Source organism: Neolamprologus multifasciatus, chromosome 20 (genome assembly GCF_963576455.1).
Source record: "Neolamprologus multifasciatus chromosome 20, fNeoMul1.2, whole genome shotgun sequence".
Classification (NCBI taxonomy): domain Eukaryota; kingdom Metazoa; phylum Chordata; class Actinopteri; order Cichliformes; family Cichlidae; genus Neolamprologus; species Neolamprologus multifasciatus.
Window position 1 is genome coordinate 2,471,294 of NC_140458.1, and position 19,460 is coordinate 2,490,753.

At 42.9% G+C, this 19,460-nt stretch overlaps 1 protein-coding gene and 1 long non-coding RNA gene across 3 annotated transcripts in view; one reads left to right on the top strand and one right to left on the bottom strand.

The window, feature by feature from the left end:
- Positions 1 to 19,460, bottom strand: part of itpr3 (inositol 1,4,5-trisphosphate receptor, type 3) — an 87,946-nt gene continuing 68,486 nt past the window's right edge. For both annotated transcript variants that reach the window (XM_085147228.1, XM_085147227.1), the window contains exons 36-61: positions 17,657 to 17,782; positions 17,458 to 17,578; positions 17,148 to 17,329; positions 16,905 to 17,053; positions 16,715 to 16,823; positions 16,181 to 16,274; positions 14,244 to 14,419; positions 13,670 to 13,826; positions 12,405 to 12,619; positions 11,954 to 12,154; positions 10,868 to 10,978; positions 10,421 to 10,516; positions 10,220 to 10,327; positions 10,041 to 10,124; positions 9,852 to 9,962; positions 8,828 to 9,020; positions 8,577 to 8,696; positions 8,262 to 8,431; positions 7,615 to 7,779; positions 7,338 to 7,527; positions 7,172 to 7,264; positions 4,709 to 4,827; positions 4,268 to 4,433; positions 4,016 to 4,176; positions 3,772 to 3,933; positions 1 to 2,575 (exon numbers count right to left, since the gene is read on the bottom strand). In XM_085147228.1, coding sequence (XP_085003354.1) covers positions 2,459 to 2,575; positions 3,772 to 3,933; positions 4,016 to 4,176; positions 4,268 to 4,433; positions 4,709 to 4,827; positions 7,172 to 7,264; positions 7,338 to 7,527; positions 7,615 to 7,779; positions 8,262 to 8,431; positions 8,577 to 8,696; positions 8,828 to 9,020; positions 9,852 to 9,962; positions 10,041 to 10,124; positions 10,220 to 10,327; positions 10,421 to 10,516; positions 10,868 to 10,978; positions 11,954 to 12,154; positions 12,405 to 12,619; positions 13,670 to 13,826; positions 14,244 to 14,419; positions 16,181 to 16,274; positions 16,715 to 16,823; positions 16,905 to 17,053; positions 17,148 to 17,329; positions 17,458 to 17,578; positions 17,657 to 17,782 — 3,696 coding nt within the window. In that variant the 3' untranslated portion in view covers positions 1 to 2,458. The remainder of the gene's footprint in view (positions 2,576 to 3,771; positions 3,934 to 4,015; positions 4,177 to 4,267; positions 4,434 to 4,708; positions 4,828 to 7,171; positions 7,265 to 7,337; positions 7,528 to 7,614; positions 7,780 to 8,261; positions 8,432 to 8,576; positions 8,697 to 8,827; positions 9,021 to 9,851; positions 9,963 to 10,040; positions 10,125 to 10,219; positions 10,328 to 10,420; positions 10,517 to 10,867; positions 10,979 to 11,953; positions 12,155 to 12,404; positions 12,620 to 13,669; positions 13,827 to 14,243; positions 14,420 to 16,180; positions 16,275 to 16,714; positions 16,824 to 16,904; positions 17,054 to 17,147; positions 17,330 to 17,457; positions 17,579 to 17,656; positions 17,783 to 19,460) is intronic.
- LOC146494047 (uncharacterized) lies at positions 4,827 to 16,827 on the top strand. The gene is made up of 2 exons (XR_014871714.1): positions 4,827 to 5,273; positions 5,424 to 16,827. It is a non-coding gene; the product is annotated as an uncharacterized LOC146494047 (long non-coding RNA).

The following is a 19,460-nucleotide window of genomic DNA, read 5'->3' on the forward strand; positions in this document are numbered from 1 at the left end:
TTAAAGTGAAACCATTTAACTTTAATATTTGCATTTTAAATCTAAAACTGAATTGTTTGCATTAAATACAGTTCATTCAATGTAAACGTGAGAAAACGTGGATTTTCGTCTTCATACTTCTCACTCGTCTGTTTCTCAATGAAAAAGCTAAATGACATTTCTACTCATAAATCCATCATCCAGCGTCTGTTACAGCGTTAAAGAAAAACAAACCACATCTTCTGTCTGATCTCACATAAACCTTAAATCCTACAAGTTTCCCAGATGTACAATTTAAAAAAAACAAAAACACACATCTGTGTTCAGCTCGCTTTACAAACAGAAGCACAAATGAAATTGGCAAACACAAGCTGCATGTTTCTTTCTATTTACATTTTCTTAAAGTTATTAAAGTGAGTTGAAAGTTAGTTTTACAAACACACATTTGCACACGTTAGCAGTTTTTATTAAACTTGGTAGAAACTTGAGCTCACCCCAAAACAGGAAGTCTTTTTGCTCTTTCTCTTTATCACTAAAGCCATCAAACATTTTGTCTAAGTAATAATTTAAACTGAACTCATTTTCTGTTTAGATAAAAAGAAGCAAAAAAAAACCAAAACTGAGGTTTTCCAGCTGCACCGTGACCTCCCATTTTTGTCTGACTGCATCTTAAAAACCCAAAGATGTCACACAAAATGCACGAACTGCTCCCTACAGCGCCCCCTACTGTGTGGATGCCGGCATCTACAGCTTATTTCTCGTGAAACGAGTTGCTCATTAATGACAACTAATATCTGTATTCAAGTACAGATTTCTGAAATATTAACAACTAAGAAGCTAGATGATAAATTAGACATTTCTAAGTACATTTCTTCAAACCAGGTACATTTGTGTGTTATAGTTTGTGCATCTGTGGGTCCACTTGGGTCTGATCAGTGGAAGTTTTACATGAGCGGGCGAGCGAGAGGTTCACAGATGTCCACGTGCCTACATGGTTTTTTTTGTCGTCATCTTCAGAGGCTTGAGAATTTATAAGTTACCCGCGACCTTCAGGAAGACTTGAAGCCTGACAGGAATGAACTATTCCGTCTCCAGATGTTTGTGTCAGAGCGTAATCGCCTTGTGTTTCATATTTCATTTTTAAGACAGTCACCCAGCCCACACTGATCTGAAATGACTTGTAGAACTGTGGCAGACTTGTGCTAGCTACATCTGTGAAGGTTCTCAGTCATCTAGGTCATCGTAGTCGAAGGAGCTTGGAGGGAAAAGCGTCTGGACTTCTTTAAGTTACATGTTTCACCTCGAAAGCTAAGAGCTTAAAAATCTGGGACTCTCCACCATTTGACCTCAGAACTGAAGAAGCTTCTCGATGAGAGGTGAAACGTCTAAAAGTCCAGACACTTTTCTCTCCAAGCTCCTCAGACTCACGTGCTAGCCAGTTATTATATCAATATTTCTTTGAATAAGAAAGAATGTTGACAGCTGCGTCCATCTTTGGCTTTGTGTTTCCCTGTTTGTGCAGCAGAGGCTCATTTTAATCTCGCTTCATTTCATTGGTCAAACATTGGTTAGCAACTCACTTTTTCTTCTACTTTTGTTGTTTGGTTGTTGCTGGCGATGACTTTAGTGCATTACAGCTACCTCTGGTAGTATCAGAGCACCAAACATACATTTTTATTATTACATTTTTTTAATTAATGTGTTGAAAAATGATAACCATCCCTAATGTTTTCATTGAGGTGAATATTATTAATAATAATAATAATACTATTATGGGGATTTTGCCGGGTCTTACACTCACATTTGGGCTTTTCTTTTCACCCTGGTTGTGAAAGCCTCCAGATCTGATTTAAAACAGTTTAGCTGTGTTTTCCTCTCTGAACTTACTTGTGGGCTGTTTTCAGACAGCTTCGTGTTAGTTTAGCAAACAAGGAATTACTTTAGGAATTATATTTTTGGACATGCTGTGCAATGCACTGCATAAATAAAATAGCCATGTGCCGGCTAATTTCTTTCACACATGTATTTTTCAGTTGAAGCCATAAACCTTTAATATGTGCTGTTTCCACAAGAAGTAAGCTTAATAAAATACACTTAATTTAAAATTGAAAGAATCCACAAACTTCTGCTGCACAAAGAAAACCACAACTGCTTTATTTTTATTTTTTTAACCTGGGCCGTGAAGAACAGCTGGAATGGGAAAATTTAGGGCTAAATTTGTCCTGTGACCTGAGCAGGGACGAAGCTGCAGGTTTAAGAGATGCAGATCAGCTGTTCCGATTATTATTGTCAACCAGCAAACTGCTGACAGTCAGAATGTTAATCTGTTGGATATGAAACTGTGTGAACGCTGCATGTGCTTCAGCTGTTCTAGTGTTTCTGTCTTTGTGTCCATCAGTCCAGCTGGATGGCTTACAGATCTACAGATGACCATGTAGTGAACATCAAATCCATCTGTGTGCCGATGTGTCGAATGTCTTTATGTTTTGTAGATCTGATGGTTTCCTCCTGCGGCGCTGGGAGGCACCGCGCCGCTCGCTCCGGCCTGGACGTCGACAAAGCCCATCCTCTGCCTCCTCTTCCTCTGCTCCGTCATCTGCGCGCACACACACACACACACACACACACACACACACACACACAGAGTCACTAAACGCCACCCAAGCTGTGATTCAGTGTGTTTGTGCTGCTGTGATCAGAGCTTTGCTCCTCAGTTATGGTGCCACTAATGTGGTGCATTAAAAATGTTGTCCTGCTAACTGTGAAAGCAGTTGAAAGATCAGCTGCTGATCGATGAATTTCTGCTTTTAATGAATGAATAAAAGTATAGTCGGCATTTACTTGATTTGGGATCTTCCAGCATGTCGTGGGGCAGAATATTCATAGTGCACCAACACTTTTTCACATGTTAACCCTGATATTTTGACCTATCAGGGACTTTTTGATTGTCTGAGGTAGCTGTAACATAACTTGAGATGGAAAACATACCCCATTAGGGATGCACCGATACCGGTATCAGGTATCGGCCTCGATACCACATTTTCTAAAGTACTCGTACTCGTTAAAAGTCCCCCGATACCGGGGACCGATACCACGGTCTGAGACCTGTCTATGTTTGAGCGGCATGTAAGGGGTTATTCACAGGTGCCGAGTGCCCGCCCCCAGGCCCCGAAGCCCGCCCCCAGGCCCCGAGTGCCAATGGGCTCTTATGGAGACGACTGTTGCCGTCCTCGCCCCCTTTGAGGAACTAACTAAAAAAGTGAGCAGCTACGACGCACTAGCCTCTGATGTCATCCCAGCTGTGACTGTGCTAGTGAGACTTCTAAACAGAGAAACAGACGAACAAATTTAAAATTAAATTTTGTTTTTTTATAATTATTTATTCTGTAATATGTTGCATACAACATGCTTTTCATTTTAAATAAATGTTCTTAATTCCAAACTAGTCCCTCGTTTGTTTGTTTTTTGTTAAATTATAGGATTAAAGCTGTTACCTGCAAATTTAAATCATGTTTTTATTAAGTACTCGGTATCGGTATCGGCGAGTACTGAAATGCAAGTACTCGTACTCGTTTCCAAAAAAGTGGTATTGGTGCATCCCTATACCCCATACTTGGTAATGATTGCATATGATTGACTATTTCATCCAAACTCTTGTAGCTGACCCGACTGGTAACCAGTTAGCCTTGGCTGATAAAAGTAAAGCTTAAAAAAGTTAAAGCGAGCTGTAATTTGTCAAATCAAAGTCAACTTTGTTATTGTCAGTGCATATGTCACTTTGTGTGCAAACACCTGCTCTTTGAGCTCCGTCAGCTGGGCGGTCAGGGTTGTGACCACCTTCATGGTCGATACCAGTTTGTCCTGTAACTGCCTCATCTCGTTCTGCTCGCCATCGCTGTCTGTTACCACCAGTGACATGGCCTGCATCCGTGGAAACCAGTCCAGGTTGTTGTTCTGAAGCAGCAGAAGAAGAAGCAGTTTATTTATGAACCTGAAATCGCAGCCGTGTCACTTTTCTTCCTTTAACGTTTCCCACCTTGATCATGTGAGCCACGTAGCTCTCCGGTCCTGTGTAGTCTGTCTTGTTTTTCTCACGCACCAAAACGATAAAGTAGAGGTAGTTCCAGATATTGTGCTCCAGTTTGATGTGCTCTTCGAAAGACACCGTCTTATTGTCAAACTTGTCTCTCTCGAGGCCTGCAGCAGAACAAAGAAGACAAAGCTTCTTCAACAAACCTACTGTCAGCTGATTGGTTTGTTAGTCACGTTGTGAAGAACGTCTACAAACCGCAAATGAAACATGTTGTTTTCAGAATCTCTTCCTTCTTCTGCTTCTCACTCCTCAAGTCCGCAAACGTGTCGATGATGACACCGAAGATCAAGTTGAGGACGATGATGATGACGATGAAGTAGAACAGCAGGTCATACACAACGCGAGCGGGAAACAGTGGCTCCTGAACACAGACCCAGGAAAGGAATTTAGCCTTCACTCTGCACTAACTTCTTACCTGCTGATCTTTTATCTATTTTAAAACATAATCTTCAGAGCAGCTAGCATTTATAGTCCTGCAGTTTAAGATCATTTTTTCAGTAACAGCAAATTTAAAAACTGCACCTTTCTGTGGCAGAATATTTCCACATGCTAAAGAAAACGTCAGATAAAAGCCAAAGATGTAGGCTGTGCATTTTGTTATCGGAGAGCAGCATTCAGGTAAAAACTGTCTCGTACGTTCTTAGATGGTTTGCGGAGGACGTCTCCCACTCCTCCTCCATTCCTTAGTCCGTGGTTCAGCACAGTAACGATACACATCAACAGAGTGTCGCATGCTCGCTCAGAGTCTGGCTCCTCTGAAACACACACACACACACACACACACACACACACACACACAAAGACTCATCAAGGACATTTAACAATGATCAAATACAAAGACGGTATAAATGTTATGCCTTTTGGTCAGAAGTCAGTAGTTAGTGCATAGTCTGATTAAGTTACATAAGCAAGGTGATGAATACATTCAGAGTTAAGAAATATTATAAGTAATTCATGCTAAAAACAGTTAAAATGTCTGGGTTCGAAATTTGCTCAGAGTGAGACATCGTTATCACAAGCGATCTTTGTATTGTATGTGCGGAAATGGGAGCGAGGGAGCGCTCTGATCATTAACCTATCTTTGAAGTATTTTCTCCGTTGATGCTGTGAAAAGTGCTTCGGCAGTATTAAAAGAGTGAACGAGTTCATGTACACGCTGAGAGTGCCCTACACGCTTGTACCTTGGGAAACGTTCGTCTTTGTGAGTATTAATATGTTCAGAAATAACTTTTATATGTGTTTACATGGAGTGAACTGTGATGCTAATGTAACGCACGTGTTAAGCTAGGCTAAGTTTGTCATTAAGATGTGTATTAGCTAGCAATTTATTTTCACTTTCTGTATATTTCAGTTACAAATAAGAAATAGCAAGGAGAAGCCTTGAGAGAGGATAAGGCTTTAAAGGATCTTCATTAAAAGCAAGAAAAGCAAGCCTTGTGTGGAAGATCTCCTCTATTTTGTTCGCTAGCTGTCTAGCTTCACATGGTCACGTGTTGTGAGGGCAGCATAATAAATGTAAAGTTATGGTGTGTAAAAACTTTCACCACTAGTTCTGTTTAGTGTATAATCCCAGCTATGGTGGCTGTTATAGCACAAACATGTTTTAGTGGAACAAAAGAGACCAAAAATATTAAACTTAGTATTTAAACATAACTGCCTTCCTGGCATATTTCTACTGCTGTTTGGAGTGGATCTGTATCCAGCCCAGAGATTCTTTTTTTAGAGGCTGTCAGTGCCCGGTTTACCTCAGCTGTCAGTGCCGCATAAGAAGCATTCACATTTACTCTAGCCTTTAAAAACTTTGTGATATGAGTCTGTAAGTGAGTGAAGCTCACTTCTGACCAATGACAGCGATACTACGTGAGTTATTGAGGATATGTTGAAGATTTAAGTGATATCTGCCCCTGTTAGCTGTTGTTAGCTGGCTGTCCGTGAAGTGGATCTAACATTGTTGGTCTCTTTCTGAATAACTTTTTGTATGATGTGAAAATATAATCAAACGAGTTTTGAGTGTGATTTTTATTTTATTTCATTTTTTTAGTTTTGAACACTCAGCTAAAATTAGCTGGCACAATGTTAGCTTATATGCAGCTGATATTGATGTTTAGCCAGGTCATTGTCAGTTTCATGGTGGCTTCCACTAGGGCTGGCGACATGAGGAACATCTAATATTGCAATATTTTTTGGGATATCGTGATACCCTCCCTGAAGTCAAGGTTTTTATATAAAAACACCACGAAAACCTCAGAATCTGATCTAAAGCTCATAAACACCATTTCTACAACCACCAAACAGCCAAAACAACAAACAATTAAAAGAGCATTAAAGTAACGTCGTGAAATATGAATAACACAAATGACAAAGCCATGAACTCACTCGACTTCATGTAACCAAACAAACGGCACAGTGTCTAAAAGCTGAGACCTCACAGATTCCAGAACTGCAAGTTTCATCACACTTCGACCAAATTTCACTGAACCAGCTACAAATATGCTTCACATTCGATAAGCATTAACATGGAATCAGACTTGCACATGCCACTAACCCTGTGCTATCATTTTTCTGTAAAGCAAATTTACCTCTGGCTATAAATAAAGTAACCTTAACCATTTTCCTCCGTTTCTCTCGCCGATAGCTTTTGGCGTGGGGAGATGTTCACATGCAGAGTTAAAAACAGTCTTAATTTTGCAGTGGATGACTTTTCGGCATGTTTTGCAATTTACCCCATTTTGTTCTACATCCTCCTCAAATCCAAACCACATGATGACTTAATGCATCTTAACGCTGGTATTGCATCCTCACCAGCTTTACGAAACTTTGCTCCAGTAGAGTAAAAAAAGCGCCATATGAGAACACGCCCATTTACCGTTTAACAGCTCCAAAACATATTTTTGTATTTGCAACTGTGGATAAAGAACATTTTAAACTGTCAATTATCTAGTTGGAGATATTTAGCTCCCTGTCTATACTGGGACTCCAGTAAGTGGTGGAAATTGGATAATTGTATCTATTTTAGTTAGCTAAAAGAGTTGTTTTCTAATACATGTTGCAAAAACTGACTACTGTCAGTAACCATCTAGTGATGTGTCTGTCTCTTACCTTCCTCTTCAGTGTTGGTCTCTGCAGTGCAGCTGACTCCGTCTGCAGAGCACGACTTGAGGAAATCCTGAGAGGCTTCACTATTTTGAGAAGCTGAACAGGAGACAGTAACTAGTAACGATTAAGGTTTTGGTATGAGGGTTAATTTTAACAGCTGTGAATTTACCTGCAGCAATCTGTGCCAGCGGGTCGACCTCCATAATGAAGTCCTCCTTCAGGAAGAGGAAGCCCACAATGGAGAAGAGGTACACGAGGATGAGGGCGAGCAGTGCCGTGAGCAGGATGGAGCGCCCGTTACGCGTCACGCTGTTTATCACATTTAACAGGGTCTCCTCCCTGTAGATCAGGTCAAAAAGCTGCCCGAAATGAACACAGACACTTAGATTTTCCTTCCTACCACAAACGGCACAAACACCTGACAGGTCACTGTGGCTGCTGTTTACCAGGATGCTGTAGAAGAGCTCGTGAACGAAGAGTCCCAGTGTGGACGTCAGGACGTATGCCAGGTGATAGAGGAACTCCACATCCATCACCATGGCCTTGTACCCCATAATAAATGTGCCGTTGTTTCCCACAAAACTCACCACAAACACCACTTTATTGATGAGCTGGAAATGGACAAAACATGGACAGCACAGTGGATGATCAGGCTGGAGGTGTTGTTACCAAAGAGTGCTAGCTCATTGCCCAGACCGGCCTTTAATAATAAACCAAGGCCTGATTCCGGCCCTCGGGCCATATGTTTGACACCTCTGATCTAGGATGTTCTACTCTAGAACCACAATTCAAATCTAGAGCTCAAAAAGAACAGGAGAATATTTTCCTTTTAGTCACAGTCACATCTGATAAGTGTATTCAGTGTCTTCACAGTTTATATTTTTCAACTGACCAGTTCACTGATCACCAAACTTAACTAAAAAAAACACGAAATCATCATTTTGATTTTTAAAAAGAAAAAATCTTCATCAACTCTGAATAAAACCTAGAAATGTAAACTGTGAATCAAGAGTTTAAATATTTAAAACAGGCACCGAGCCATGCTAAGCTAATCAAACCCAGGGTGCAGATGTGTAATGTGGTGTTTTCTCACATTAAGTGTTCCCAGCACTATTAGCGTGTTGCCAATGCCGAGGTGGTAGATGGACCTGAGGATCAGAGCGACGGTGAACGGCGTGAGAGCACGCTGAGAGAACAAACCCAGGAAGGAGAGACCGACCAGGACCCAGAACAGCATCAACAACAGAGAGTCGTCGATCGCACCTACAGAGGAGAAGAGCATCGTTTTAAGCACCACATCCTCACCTCGACCAGTCCTCCACACTTTCTACAGATGATGGCAAAAATTAAATGACAGTGTTCATGTGTTTAGTCGTATTTTCAGATCTATCAGTACTTGCAGTAGTACCTTGTCCGGAGTCGTAGGGGTAGAAGAAAGCGATGATGAGGTTGACGAAGAGGGCAAGTTTAAAGGAGATTGTTCCCCACAGAGTCATCCTTCTGGAGAACCAGTACAACACTGGCATACCTGCACAAACACATACATGTTGAGCTTGAACACGCTGTTGGGTTTTTATGTTGAGCAAAAGTAGAATTGATGTGAGCAGCTGGCTCACACGAACGAAACCTTTACAGATCACACTGAGTCTGAGTACTCACTCCTCAGCTTCTTCTGCCACTCCATTTCTCCGTGCAGGAAGGATGTTTGCTCGAAGAAATGTGTGACTTTGGATCCCTGCTCGTCCAGCTCGGTGGTGTTGAACACCCTGATCTTTGACTCCTCTGTCAGAAACTCACAGATGGGATGAACGGGAAACACAATCTGCTCCATGCTGCGGTCCTCGCGAACAATCTGGGCACAGACAGATACGTAGTTTAGACAACGTCTTCTACACAGATGATAGAAGCTTGATCCTCTCGAATGTAGAGATGAAGTTGACAAACTCAAAGCACATTTTCAGAATTTACGGGGTTTCTTTTGCCCTTTTTGGGTTATGGATGGTGTAGACCAGCGGTCCCCAACCCCCGGGCCTCGGACCAGTACCGGTCCGTGAGTCGTTTGGTACCGGGCCGCGAGAGTTGAGGCTCAGGTGTGAAATGTATAGTTTTCAGGGTTTTTATCGGTTTTCAGCGTTATTTTGTTACCGTTTTTATCGTTTACTCGGTTTTCCTGGGTCTTTTCACGTGTGTTATATATAGATTTTCTTTATTTCGGTACCAGTACTGGTTTTATTTTGTTGTATTTATCCGCGACACCTTAAAGGCCGGTCCGTGAAAATATTGTCGGGCATAAACCGGTCCGTGGCGCAAAAAAGGTTGGAGACCGCTGGTGTAGACAGACAGGAAAGAGAGAGGAAGACATGTAGCAAAGGGCCGCAGGTCGGACTCGAACCCGGGCCTACTGCTGCCTTGCCATAAAGCATATGGTCAGTGACTGAACCATGAATTCTACTTCCTGGTGGTGGCTGGAACGAGGGGGGGGAGCATCTCTGATTGTTGTGACTCAGACCAGGACAGAGTTGTGTAACCGAGGAACAGAGATGCTTGTTAAATAAACAATTTGAAAAAGTTACGTTTTACCCAAACGATCAAATGCCATTTTGTGCTATTTGATAACAAAACCACAAAGTATTACAGTATCGATGGCTCAGGATAAAGATCTTTATTTTAATAGCAGTAATACCTCTATCTGTGAAGTTAGCTGCTCGTAGTACTCCAGCGGGTCCTGCTCCACCACAGGAGCTGGAGCCGAGGACTTCAACATCTGGGACAGAGGTCGGTTGTTCAGGTTCAGCTGCAGACACACAAACAGCAGCATGGTGTCAGTTTTAGATGATTACAACTTGACATGGATGGATAGATGGATGTTTACCATTGAGGAAATGCCCTCCTCTCCCTCTTTATTGTTCTTTTGAGGTTTTAGGAGGTTGTGAAGGACTTTGTTGTGTCTCGCCAGCTGCAAAAACACATCAAGAACTTTATTTTGACCCAACCAACCACAAAATATCATGAGCTCTTCCCGATAGCCAATAGGAAATTGAGTTTAGTCACCTGCTGAGCCAGGATGTAGATGTTGTGCCCCACCTCCCGAGGAGAAGCTTCCACCTCCACACCTTCACATTCACTCTCCTGGTTGTAGGCCTTGTTTATCACCTCCACCTGGCAGAGTGGACATGTACACACTTAGATTTTTCTTGCTTTTCAATAAGATCTTTAACAGCTGCTTTATGGACATGTGGTTCAGGGTCTGACCAGCTCTCGTGGCCGCAGGTTCAGCAGAATCCTCTCTGCGTTCTCACTGTCGTGACGACTCTCCATAAGAGCCAACAGCAGCTTGGAGGCATTGTCCTGTCGAACAGCAGTCAAACAAATGGACTGTCAAGTACTAGAGACAATGAGTTCTATCTTTACACAGACAGGAATGATATTTGTGGAAATGCTGACTTAAAAACCTGCAAACAAACCCACACATTAACCTAAAAGAGTGAGAGATAAATGATAGTGTTTGGTTATTTTATCAGCTCCTACACCGCGCCCCAGATGACATGTTTAAACATAATTACATTTCAAGCAGTGTTAGATTTCCTGTGCTTCTTTTAATGCACAGAAATATGAAAATAAGAAAGATTTCTGCACTTTTGCCACTATGGTGTCGCTACACCGAACTCTGTCTAAATGAAAGAGGTGACTCCGTTTTACCTTCAGCTGCAGCACCATCTCCATCTGATAGCGACATAGAGGACTGATGTCATTCAGGATCAGAGCCGTTATGATGTCGATGCCATTGGACTCGTGAGTCACGATACATGTCTGAAACACAGAAAACAAATGTAAGACAGTGCAGTAAACGAAGGACACCTTTAGAAGGTCTTGAAAATTAAAAACTAGAGGATAACATCAGGTCTCTTCATCTGTTGTGCTGGCACTCGTGGTTCTTTGGTGCCTTTTGAGCCCACGTTTTGAGGTTTCTGGGTGCTGGTGCCAGTTTTTTTTCAATGGATGTACCTTTCTTGTCTGGTAGCAGACATTACCAATAGCACTGAACAAAGCGACTGTTGATATCCTCAACTTCCTCATGTTTCTATCGTCTTGCATTACTAACCACTGGCTTTGTGTCACATGCAGCTATATCAGTCTGCCCAGACTAGGAAATGGAGATCACTGGCCACTCCTTAGTAATAATAATAATGGATTGCATTTATATAGCGCTTTTCAGGGCCCTCAAAGCGCTTTACAATTCCACTATTCATTCACTCTCACATTCACACACTGGTGGAGGCAGCTACAGTTGTAGCCACAGCTGCCCTGGGGACAGACTGACAGAGGCGAGGCTGCTATATCGCGCCATCGGCCCCTCTGGCCAACACCAGTAGGCGGTAGGTGAAGTGTCTTGCCCAAGGACACAACGACCAAGACTGTCCGATCCGGGGCTCGAACCGGCAACCTTCCGATTACAAGACGAACACCCAACTCTTGAGCCACGATCGCCACGATAGTGAGTAGTTACCCCAAGAAGGTCCCCATGAATGTTAATAATGTAATCATCTGCTTTACCACAAATGCATCACTACTGACGAGGGACAGTTAACCTAACAAGCATGTCTGTGGACTGTTGGAGGAAGGAAATCCACACAAGCAGAGTGAGAACACTCAACTTCCAGCTGCAGGTTTGAACCTACAGCCTTCTTACAGTGATGCTGCAGTGTTAACCGCTGCACCACCTTGGCACCTGTACTGTCACAGAAAAGTAGAAACCATTATTTCCACCCTGTTGTTCTCATGTACCTGGTTCTCTTGGCAGGGTCCTTGGCAGTACTCTGTAAGTGTTTCCAGGGTCTGAATGATGAGGTGGACATTTGATTCATTGATGTACAAGCCCAGCAGGCCCAGGCCACCCGTCGTACTACCACACATGATGTCCAGGAACTGAAGTGTCTCACACACGAGGTTGTAGTTGGCTTTGTTATTCTGACAACGCAGGAAGTTCTGGAAACACAAAGTCACAAACTTGAGCCTTACATTTTCTGTATGTGTGCTTACATGAAGAAGATGCTGGGACAAACAGATAGCTTTACTTCCTGTACTGGCCTCTAACAGACGGTGGTAAAAGTGGAGAGAAAAACATCCAACTTGTCTCTAAAATATAGGTAGTAGATATTAACTTTTTGTCACATGTTTAATGCTATACAATCTGTAAAAAAGGCTCAACACTGTTCAGTAGTTAGCAGGAACTGACCTGTAGGTCGTTGTTGTGGTTCTCACAAAGCAGCTGTAGGAACCTCAAGATCGGCTTCATGATGGTAACAGCTGGTCCCATCTCTGTCTCCACCTCCTTCTGTTCTTCAATAGGTTGAGCTGGCAGGGTGGAGGTGCCTGGGGCAATGGGCGCCCCTGGTACCAACAGTGGATGACCCCCTGTACCCGGAAGTACACCCATTGTGGTGGAGCCACCTTTAAACCATAAAATATTATTACAAACATCTTTCAGAACTCAAACTTTTTCAGTCTTATTTTTCCCTTCACAATGGTGCATAATACATAATTGTCTAGGGAGCTTGGAAAGAAAAGCGTCTGGACTTCTTTAAGTTGCATGAAGACGTTTCACTTCTCATCCGAGAAGCTTCTTCAGTTCTAAGGTCAAATGGTGGAGAGACCAAACAGCCACTTCACAAGCGCATGGCACAACACAGAAGAGCCACCTCCACGGGACAAGATTCAGCAGTCCATCTGCATCTAAAGGTCAAAGGTCACTCTTTTGAGGATGCCAATGTTCACATTTTGGACAGAGAGGACAGATGGTTTGAAAGAGGAGTGAAAGAAGCATCTATGTCCACTGTGAGCGACCATCTTTGAACAGAGGCGGTGGTTTACGACACCAACTCTCTGCCATCTATAATCCAGTTTTGAGTTCCCTCCCCAGACGCCTTAACGCCCACTCACATCCTGGGCCATCTGACCTCAGGAAATCACATGATAAGGTGGGGCCAGGTTTCACAATGAGCTCACCCGAAACCGATTGGCTGATTGGGACCCACACCCAGTTTCACACCTTGGCTCAGGCGATTAGAGGATCATCAGGGGGTCCTTTTGTCCCTCTGTGGGGGGAAACTCCCACTAGCTTTAAATCTGGGACTCTCCACCATTTGACCTTAGAACTGAAGAAGCTTCTCGGATGAGAGGTGAAACGTCTTCATGCAACTTAAAGAAGTCCAGAAGCTTTTCTTTCCAAGCTCCTTAGACTACGATGACCTGGATGACTGAGAACCTTCAGAGACATAATACATAATTGTTTGTTAATTAACCATTTAAAACATTATATCAAATGTCTAAACCTGATCAAACTTCCAATGAGTGATGCCAAACTATTGGTTACAAAATGGGGTTTGATCATATCATCCTCAAATAAATCTAAGGAACCCTAAATATGGACGTACATTGAAACTATAGAATAATGGGATTGCACAGATTTGTCCTCATAAACTATTTTCAGATGACTCTCACCGTTCTCCAGCTTCTCGTTGGCCTTGTGTGTCACCTCTCCAACATTAACAGAAACCGTTGCTTTAATGTCGGCCTGAGCTTCTTTCATTCTGTCATTAAACACTTTAAAGAACTTCTCTGACTTGTTGTCACCCATCATCAGTTTGTAGAAGGAGTTCTGCATAAGAAGTGGACAGAGTCAACACACCAGTTTAACACGGGACCAAAAGCAAGCTTGAAAACCATCCCAGTCTAAAACCATGCCTAAAATGAATCAAAACCAGCTCTGAAGCAGTCTTTGTTCTAAAACAATATATAACAGATGGTCAAAACTAAACCCAGCGTACAACCACCTCTAACCAAGAACCAACTTCTTTCATTAAAATGGTCCCATTGCCAGTACCACATCTTGTGATCTCTGGATCAGCTATGTTGGAGAAAACTAAACTACACTATTCAAAAAAAAAGTGACCATTCTTGTCTCAGATCTATTGTTTCTACATGTTTGATGCATTATTTGGTTTTAGAATGGACTTGGCTCTGTAATTTCATAACAGTGACTTAAATGAGCAAAGAAACTTCTCCTGTCTGCTACCTGTATCTCAGTGTTTCCTCCCTCCAGCAGACAGATGGCCAGCTGGATGCTCTCCTGGAAGATCTTATCATTCTTGGTGCTCATCACCAGATCTGTGAACAGCTTCGTTCCTCCTTCACGATCCAGACGACACTGGATTGCTGCCACTGCCGCCCAGTCCCGCTCCTGTTCACCGCCTAACCCACAGAAAGAAAAATGCAGCATAATATAGCAGCTTGTGCACAGACAATATAGATTATAGCATCATAAACACATTGGACTGCTATTATTGTGTTACGTAAATCATGTTAAATAAATGGTGTCCTGGGGAATCTCCCCCCAGACTTGGATCAGTGAGCTCAGTGGTTTGAATTAGCAACACTGAACGCACCGACACATAACGTCCAACAGGTTATAAATTAAATCCAAGCCTGGGGAATTCAATTCCTTCTTAGTAACTATATAAACACACCAAAAGCCTTTAACCCAGGGTCCGCTACAGCAACATAAACATGATGGGTGGGTCTGAGGATTTCGTCCTGGTACCTAACAGCAGTCAGAATACTGCTGGCCCGCACATGGAGGTTATTGCCACCATCTATGGATATACATGAGACAACAAACCTATCAATGTCAAATATGGATGTGTCATCACCAGAGATGGGCAGTAACGCGTTACTGTAATCCGATTACTTTTTTCAAGTAATAAGTAAGGGATTACTATTGCAAAAACGGTAATTAGATTACCGTTACTTTCCCGTAGGAACGCTGCGTTACTGCGTTACTAAAACCGTGATTTTTTGCGAGAATGTCTCATGACAGTGACGTAAGCGAGTGCGACGTTCGTGACAACAGCTGTGTGCAGATCAACAATGGATCATATATCGAGTGCAGAGAGAGTATGAGCGTGCAGCGTTTAAAGCGTGGAAGTACTGACCTTACTTTGAGTTTGATTCCATAAAAAGTGACAAAAACATTAGTGTCCGTTGTGCGTGGGAAGAAAACTTCTTTTTACAGCGAAAAAACCCCTAAACTTCCAAACAAGCACCGAGTAGCTACGACGTAATGGGAAACTCACAGAGAAACTCGCGGATTCTTCCACTGACCGCTGCACACCTGCACCAGGGTAACCCTCCGCCTACCCCACTCCTGCTTTACAGGTGAAAATAGAGCAACAGGACCGCTAGTCTTTGACTTTATTTATTTTCTGCTGTGTTTTACTTGCATCTATTTGAAAGACTGAGTGTAAACAAACAAAAATAAATATTTTATGTGCTGGAATGTGCAGAAAATAGGTTTAAATATTAAACAAATTTCTTCCAGTCAGAGAATGTTGCAGATAATTAAGTTTTTGCTTGATGCATAAAGTTAAAAGATTAAAACTAATAAAACAAGTTTTAAAAAGAGACTTTTCCATTTGATTACATTTTGTATGATGATGATGTAGAAAAAGTAGAATTGGGCTGAAAGATCTATCACTTTATCACCTATTCAGGTTGTAAATCGTGTTTTTAAAAAGTAACTAACTAACTAAGTCATTAATTACTTTTGAAAATAAGTAATCAGTAAAGTAACGGGATTACTTTTGGGGGAAGTAATCAGTAATTAGTTACTGATTACTTTTTTCAAGTAACTTGACCAACACCGGTCATCACGAAGGAGCTGGACTACCGGTGCAGCAAAAAGCAGCACTAGAGAAATATCAGTAAGGAAGGATAAAGACAGAGAAATGAAGCCACCACCTGCAAAGTCATCCTCTTTTTGGGTTCGTGTCCAGTCTACAATTGAATTTAACAAAGCAGGTGAAACGGATTTCGGATGTTTTGTTCTTCACTGAACACAACGACATTCCTGAACTTATCTGACTATGTTACACTGTTATGATCAAATGTCTCCTGCATTTTATTTGAGCAGTGTTTATTATTTCCTCTGAACAGTGTTCGTATGAAGCAGTTTACCTGGAACTCCAAGTTCAGCCAAGTCATTCTTCTGGTTGGTCTTCTTGTTTGGAAACAAGTAGTTTTGCAGTAAAACTTTCCGCAGCACTAGTCCCTGAAACAAATCAACAGGAAGTCCATTCAGTCTCCATCCTGTTACATTTAACTGAAACAAAACCAAGAAATAAGCCAGAGATTTCAGATCGGGGAAAGCTTCATTCATGATCAGTGGCAGCAACAAGGCCTGGCAGAGGCTGAAGAATGGGGAAAAGCCGAGAGAGGGTGGGGAACGCAAACACAAACAGGTGAAGATGACTCAGCGAAAGGGGAATAAATAAAATATGTCTCAAATAAAATAAGCATAAATATGGAATAAACTGCAAAAGGACCTCTGGAAGCTACAAAACCACCAAAGAAGAATGACCACAACAACACTGTGTTTTTTTAATATACTGTATTTCTCAAGGACCTGCCTTTGTTGTTCAACCGTGATTATAATGGTTTTGATTTAAGTTAAACAGGCTGATTGTGGTAGTTCAGCTACTATTAACTCACCTTTTCATCAAAGTCCAGAGTCCTGATGAGCATCTCCTGCAGAGTCTTTAGGACTTTGATGCACAGCTTCTCCTCTGAAGACATCAGCGCCTTGGTGTGCTGGATCAACCTGGTCAGCACACGAACATCATAATTCCCCTCATCCCTCTAGTGTCAGTGCTCAAGCATGCTTTAGACTCAGATGACCTACTTGGAAATGAATCCTCCGGACTCACAGCGCTGTCGGATGTCGGTTCCTTCAGGGAACAGCAGCTCCGGCTGATGGAGGACATCCACCAACACCGAAAGCTCAGCGTTCACCAGTGGCTTCAGACGCTCCTCCAGAGTGTTTATGATGTCCTGAGGAAGATACAGAGGGAACAAGGTTAAATACAGTTTACTGCAAGTTAATGTAAATAAAGAAAAGGGTTTTTTTCGGTGTGCCCTTGTGCACCTGCAGCTTCTCGATGATGTTCTTGTAGTCCCAGGGGTTGGTAGGAGCGCTAGGGCGGACGTGGCGGGAGGAGGATTTGTAGTTTGGATTGGTGCGCGACAAAGAGTTCAAAGCTGAAGTGGACAGCATGGTGTTGATCTGAGCCTCCAGTTCCAAAGGCACAGAGATGGAGCGACTCTTAGCTGCACAGAGAGAGAACTTTATTTAATGTTCAGAATCCACAAGACTTAGTCAGCCTTTTTTAAGTGGGAATGTGAGAGAAAACTTTGGGAATCATGGCTCAGACGTAATGCGGTGCCAGGTTTGTTACCTGTCACAGCGAGTGTCTTGATGCACGCCTCCACCTGCCCTCTGTGCTGCTGCTGCAACCAGGGACAGTCCAGCAACCTGACAGACGACTGAAGCAGCTGAGTCACGATGGTGTGATGAGTCTGACAGAGACAGAGAAGCGATCAGCTGGAACCACACCTAAACGGTTTTATATCACCAAGGTGAAGCATTTCCTTCACCTGCAGAGAAGTGCTGTTTTCAGAGAAAGGGGAGCTGAAGAAGGCGTTGATGGTGTCAAAAACCACGCCGATGATGTATTTCTCCAGAACGGGATCGGAAAGACGCTTTTCCCGTTTATTACAGACCTGCAGAGAGGGAAAAACCCCGAACATCAGCACCATGTCACGTCAGGTTGTTTTTGTCTACTTTCTTATGGATACGACTCTCAGAAACTGTTTATCTGTTGTTTGCTGTAGATAGTTTTTTTAGGCTTGTCACCTTTTTGACCTCCTATTCTTCAATTTCCTCAGATATTTTTTAAGGATACTCCCCACACAATGCTGGTATATGCCTACCAGGGCCTCGTCCTAAAATTGACCTTGTGTGGGTGTGTCAATTCAATTCAATTTTATTTACACGGCGCCAAATCACAACAACAGTCACTTCAAGGTGCTTTATATTTTAAGGTAGACCCTACAGTAACACATACAGAGAAAAACCCAACAATCATATAACCCAGCGGTCCCCAACATTCGGGCCTTGGACCAGTACCGGTCTGTGAGTCGTTTGGTACCGGGCCACGAGAGTTGAGGCTCATGTGTGAAATGTATAGTTTTCAGCGTTATTTTGTTATAGTTTTTATCATTAACTCGGTTTTCATGGGTCTTTTCACGTGTGTTATGAATAAATCTTTTTTTCGGTACCGGTACTAGTTTTATTTTGTTGTATTTATCTGCGACACCTTAAAGGCCGGTCCGTGAAAATATTGTCGGGCATAAACCGGTCCGTGGCGCAAAAAAGGTTGGAGACCGCTGATATAACCCCCTATGAGCAGCACTTTGGCAACAGTGGGAAGGAAAAACTCCCTTTTAACAGGAAGAAACCTCCGGCAGAACCAGGCTCAGGGAGGGGCGGGGCCATCTGTCGCGACCGGTGTTGTCCGGCCATATCTCCTGCCTTTGGTGCCGCCTTTTTTGTACAGCTGACTCCCATCAACAATTATTAATTAAGAATTCTTAAGGCCAGAGATTGGTCGTGTCCAAATTCATGGGCTGCTTCCTCCTGAGGCCGCATTTGTAGACCGATTACGTCACAGCGACGCGCCGAAGGCTGTCCAAATTCGTAGACTCCTCCAAATGCAGCCGACAAATGCGTCCTCCTTTTCCCCGAATTTGAAGGATGGGTCGGGTGTGTCCTTCTTGGCCCAACCTATCCCAGAATTCATAGCGCGGCCCAGCCAAGCTCCAGTTTCCGGCAATGGCGGCCGCTACTAAGTTTTAAAATTACTCTATCTAATCTTTCTGGGCCACAAAATAAACTTTAAACATATTTTCAGGCGAGAATGTGGGTGTGTAAACTTCAAATATCTGCTCGGTTTGTCAAGATATGACATATTTGCAAAAGTGCTTCGACGTTTTCGGTGACGTCTGTCACCCCACCAGCTGAACACAAAAAACGCAGAAAGATTTTGGGGTCCATTTTCGATTTTCGTGCCGTGGCGCTGACAACCGGAAATACTCTGAATTAAGGGCGGGAGTAGATCGAGAAGGCTAGACCGTCCAATTCCATAGCCGTTTACTTCCGGCCTACCCGACCTCCTGAGGACCCGGCCCACGTAGACCGCGAAGGCCGGGTCCTCAGGAGGATGCAGCCCATGAATTTGGACACGACCATTGTGAGCTGTAGTGCCAGAGAGCCATGTTGGGCTGCAGCTAGTAAGCTGTGTGTGTGTTTGGAGGTGGATTGCCCCTGCTGCGTGGAGTGTGTTTTGGTACTAACCCTTTTTGGCATATTTTCAGTTTATTGTTTTCTTTCTTTAAAAGG